The sequence below is a fragment of the Triticum aestivum genome, chromosome 5D, assembly GCF_018294505.1.
Source record: "Triticum aestivum cultivar Chinese Spring chromosome 5D, IWGSC CS RefSeq v2.1, whole genome shotgun sequence".
In the NCBI taxonomy this organism is placed as follows: Eukaryota; Viridiplantae; Streptophyta; class Magnoliopsida; order Poales; family Poaceae; genus Triticum; species Triticum aestivum.
The window spans coordinates 48,920,180-48,924,522 of NC_057808.1; the positions used below are offsets into that span (position 1 = coordinate 48,920,180).

Sequence of the window (4,343 nt, forward strand, 5' to 3'; positions counted from 1 at the left end):
GACGATCTTCGCGAGGCCCGAGAGCGCCCTGAAGAGGGTGGAGGAGCTGATCCACGTCGGGCAGAAGCAGGCGGCGCTGGAGGCGCTGCACGACCTCATCACGTCGAGAAGATGCCGGTCATGGCAGAAGCCTCTCGAGCAGGCCATGATGAGGTACGTGGAGCTGTGCGTGGATCTGAGGAAGGGCAGGTTCGCCAAGGACGGCCTCATCCAGTACTCCAGAATCGTCTGCCAGCAGCAGCTCAACAACGTGTCGTCTCTGGAGGAGGTCGTCAAACACTTCATGCAGCTGTCCAGCAAGAAGGCCGAGGAAGCCGCCATGGATCACCAGGCACAGGCTCCGGATGTCCATGACCTGGAAGCACCGGAGGACCTGATGCTCAGCTACGTTAGCGGGAAGGACCGGTCTGACTCTGACACCCCGTGGCTCAAGTTCCTGTGGGAGACGTACAGGACGGTGCTGGAGGTGCTGAGGAACAACTCCAAGCTCGAAGCGCTGTATGCCATGGTTGCGCACAAGGCCTTTCAGTTCTGCAAGCAGTATAAGAGATCCACCGAGTTCCGTCGGCTGTGTGAGATGGTCAGAAACCATCTTGCAAATCTGAACAGATCATATCGAGATCGTCCTGATCTGACCGCCCCTGAGAGCTGTCAGCTGTACCTTGACACCAGGGTTGAGCAACTGAAGGTTGCTGCAGAGCTTTCGCTTTCCCAGGAAGCCTTCCGATCCGTCGAGGACATCCATGGCTTGATGAGCATGGTTCAGAGGACTCCAAAACCATCCGTCCTGGCCGTGTATTACGCCAAGCTGACTGAGATATTCTGGACATCTGAGAGTCACTACTTGTACCATGCATATGCATGGCTGGAGCTCTTCAACTTGCACAGGAGTCACAATAAGAATTTAACTCGGAAGGATCTGCAGTTACTAGCGTCTTCTGCTTTGCTCGCCGCACTTTCTGTTACACCATATTATGACCATGAGTCTGGTCTATCTCATCTGGAGCTTGAAAACGAAAAGGAGCGCAGCTCGCGTATGGCCAACCTTCTCAATTTCTCCTTTGACTCCAAGCGTGAGAACAGAGAACAGGTTTGCCTTCCAACTGTTCCCAATTTAAGATAATTTTGCATAATAGTATAATTATTTATTTATTTTTGTTAAATCTTGTACGTCTTCACTTTTCAGGTTTCAAGAGCATCTCTTCTTTCTGAGTTGGCTGCCAGCGGTGTGGTTTCATGTGCTTCCCAGGAAGTGCAAGATCTATACAACCTTATGGAGCATGAGTTCCTTCCTCTGGATCTAGCATCAAAAGTGCAACCTCTGCTTTCCAAGATTTCTACCGTCGGAGGAAAGCTTTCAGCTGCGCCTTCTGTTCCGGAGATTCAGTTATCGCAGTACCAACCTGCATTGGAGAAGCTTACTACACTGAGGGTGCTGCAGCAGGTCCTATGCTATGACCCACCAGCGATAATATATGCACTTTTCTTTGTTGCGAATATGTATTCACTTTATCATAAAACATGTTTCTCAACTCTCTTTTAATCCTTTTCAGGCATCTCGTGTTTTCCAGTCCATGAGAATTGATACACTCTCTAGAATGATCCCCTTCTTTGATTTCAATGTCGTGGAGAAGATCGCTGTTGATGCCGTCAAGCACAATTTTGTTGCTATGAAAGTTGACCATTTGTCTGGAGCTGTTCGTTTCAGCAACACAGAGATAGAATCTGATGTGTTTGGTGCTAGTCACCTTATTGGTGTCCTCGCTGATTCCCTAAACAAAGCTGTGCATAAGCCATCCGAAGTCGGTGAAGACTCGATTAGTCTTGCTGGAGTGGTGGAGAAAGAACATCAAAGGCTTCTCGCAAGGAAATCATTCATTGAAAAACGTAAGGAAGACTATGAGCGTCAGATATTGGAAAAGGAAAAAGCAGAGGAGGCAAAGAGATTGAGCATTCAGAAGAAATCCGCAGACGAAGAAAGGGAGAGGCTTTTGAAGGAACGGAGGCTCAGGGAGCAGCAGAGGATCCGTCAGGAAATAGAGGACAGAGCGCAGAGAGAAATAGGAAAAACAGAACAAAAAGTAACAAAACAAGGCGCCATGGAGCTTGTATCGCGTTACCTAGCTTATAAAATGTCGCGTCAGGGGATGGAGAAGAAGCTGGAGAAGCTAGCAAAGAGAATGGATCACTTGGAGAGGGCAAGACGGCAGGAGGAAGCGCCACTGATCGAGGAGGCCTTCCGAAAACGCGTCGAGGAAGAGAAGCTCCTCCACGAGCAGGAGCAGCTGAGAGAGACTGAGCTCAGCGAGCAACGCCACGCGGGTGACTTGCTGGAGAAGAAGAGGCTCTCTCGATTGTTGGACCATAAGAATGCTTTCCAGGAAAGAGTTGTCCAACGCCGAGAAGCCGAGTTTCTTAGCCTGACGAAAGAGAGGGAGGAAAGGATCAACCAGTTGATCTCGTCAAGAAAACGTGAACGGGAGACTGCTCGGAAACTGACGTATTATCTGAAGATGGAGGAACGGCGGATCCAAAGGGCACGTGAGGAAGAGGAACAGCGGATCCAAAGGGCGCGCGAGGAAGAGGAACAGCGGATCCAAAGGGCGCGTGAGGAAGAGGAGCAACGTGAAGAGGAAGAGAGGAAGAGGAGGGAAGAAGCTCCTCCTGCAAGCAGTAATCAACCCTGGCGTCGTAGATCAGGGCCACTGGCAAACTCTTCTTCGTCCGGCAGCTGGAGGCACTGAAGCTGCCTGCTGCCCTGAAAGTTTAGAAGCATGGACTTGTTCTAGCTAGGCTCTCCTTTGCAACTTTGCACCATTAATTTCGAGGTCACGTTTGATCTTTTGAGTCACACTACTTCATACTACTTACATTACAGTCTATGCTGTTAGTATTAATTATGTGAGTAAAACCAAAGATTTGCATGTGTGAGTTTTGCTGTCGAATGGAGATTCGAGATATCTGAGTTCGGCGTTGGTCATCAACTCTAGAGATGGATGCTGAGGGGGCCGTGGCCCCCCAGCCCAAACAATTTTCATACTACTATACGTACTACTGGCCCCTGCAGACAGTTCGGCGGCTTAGACTTGTTAGAGTTAACCACGATGTGCTATTCCAGTCCGGCACGGTTTGGAATCAATCACCAACTAGGTTAGGTGTAGCTAGACTTGGACTAGTATAAATAAACAATGTAATCTACCCCTTGTAATTGTAACCCAGATCAAAGCAATAAAAAAATCTCAGGAACGACACGCTCCTGTTGCTATAACCCATCGAGTCTTCTGTGTCGCGTGCGCGTGTCTTGGTTGCGTCGTATACGAGCGTCCGGCGGCGGAATACATCAAGCAGCTAGCCAGGCTAGCTACCTTTGTTCGTCTGTTCACCAAGATCAATCAACTTGCTTGGACAGCTAGTTTGTACGTGGACGCGCGTGTATCTTGGCCAACGGTCGACTAATCGTGTTGTGCAAGTACGTCGGAAATTACTCAACGTACGGGGTCTGTGCCAACAAGACTTAGTTAGGCTCGTCTTCACGCACAATGTACCAACGAACGAGTAGGAAAAGGGGCTTTTACCCCGGTTCATAAAGGCCTTTAGTCCCGGTTCTGGAACCGAGACTAAAGGGTCGTTACTAATACCCTAGTCCTTTAGTCCCGGTTCTTATACGAACCGGGACTAAAGGCCGTCCACGTGGCCGGTGCGGGGAGCCCAGGCAGGAGGGCCTTTGGTCCCGGTTGGTGCCACCAACCGGGACCAATAGGCAGGGTTTTTTTGTCCCGGTTGATGTCATCAACCGGGACCAATAGGCATCCACGCGTCAGCAGCTGGCAGGAGCCGAGGTTTTTGTTTTTTTTAAAAGGGGTGGTTTAGGGGTTTTGGGGGGTTAATTTAGGTGTTTCATATATTGTGTTAGCTAGCTAATTAATAGAGAGAAGTGTTCTCTCTTATCTCCGTGCTTGGTCGACGCTACGTACTATATACGTATGGAGAGGAGTAGACACGCTAGCTAGTAATCAAATGAAGGAAACAGAAGATCGTCATGAACATATGCATACAGAGAGAAGTGATATCGACCACCTCTCCTTCTCCGAGATATTGGTCGAACAACAAGTTCTCGTATATCTATCCGACACTACCGGCTACATATATACAATAATTATCTCTTACAATACAATCTCCTAATTAAATTGTAGGAACACAGGGTCCACATAGTATTCTCCGTTTTCAGCGATCACGTGGTCAAGGAAGAATGCCGCCAATTCCTCTTGAATTCCTCGCATACGATCTTCTGCTAGGAGTTCATCCCGCTTCCGAAACATCTAATTTGAAGAAGGGGGTCAATA

The 4,343-nt window shown here is 48.9% G+C and overlaps 1 protein-coding gene across 1 annotated transcript; it reads left to right on the forward strand.

Moving 5' to 3' along the window:
• Window positions 1–4: 4 nt before the first annotated feature.
• Window positions 5–2,931, forward strand: LOC123120226 (eukaryotic translation initiation factor 3 subunit A; the record flags this gene model as incomplete). Its single annotated transcript, XM_044540216.1, has 3 exons — window positions 5–1,090; window positions 1,187–1,444; window positions 1,554–2,931. Coding segments are annotated over 3 exons (2,535 nt in total), but the record flags the coding sequence as incomplete, so codon positions are not given.
• Between the last annotated feature and the right edge of the window lie 1,412 nt (window positions 2,932–4,343).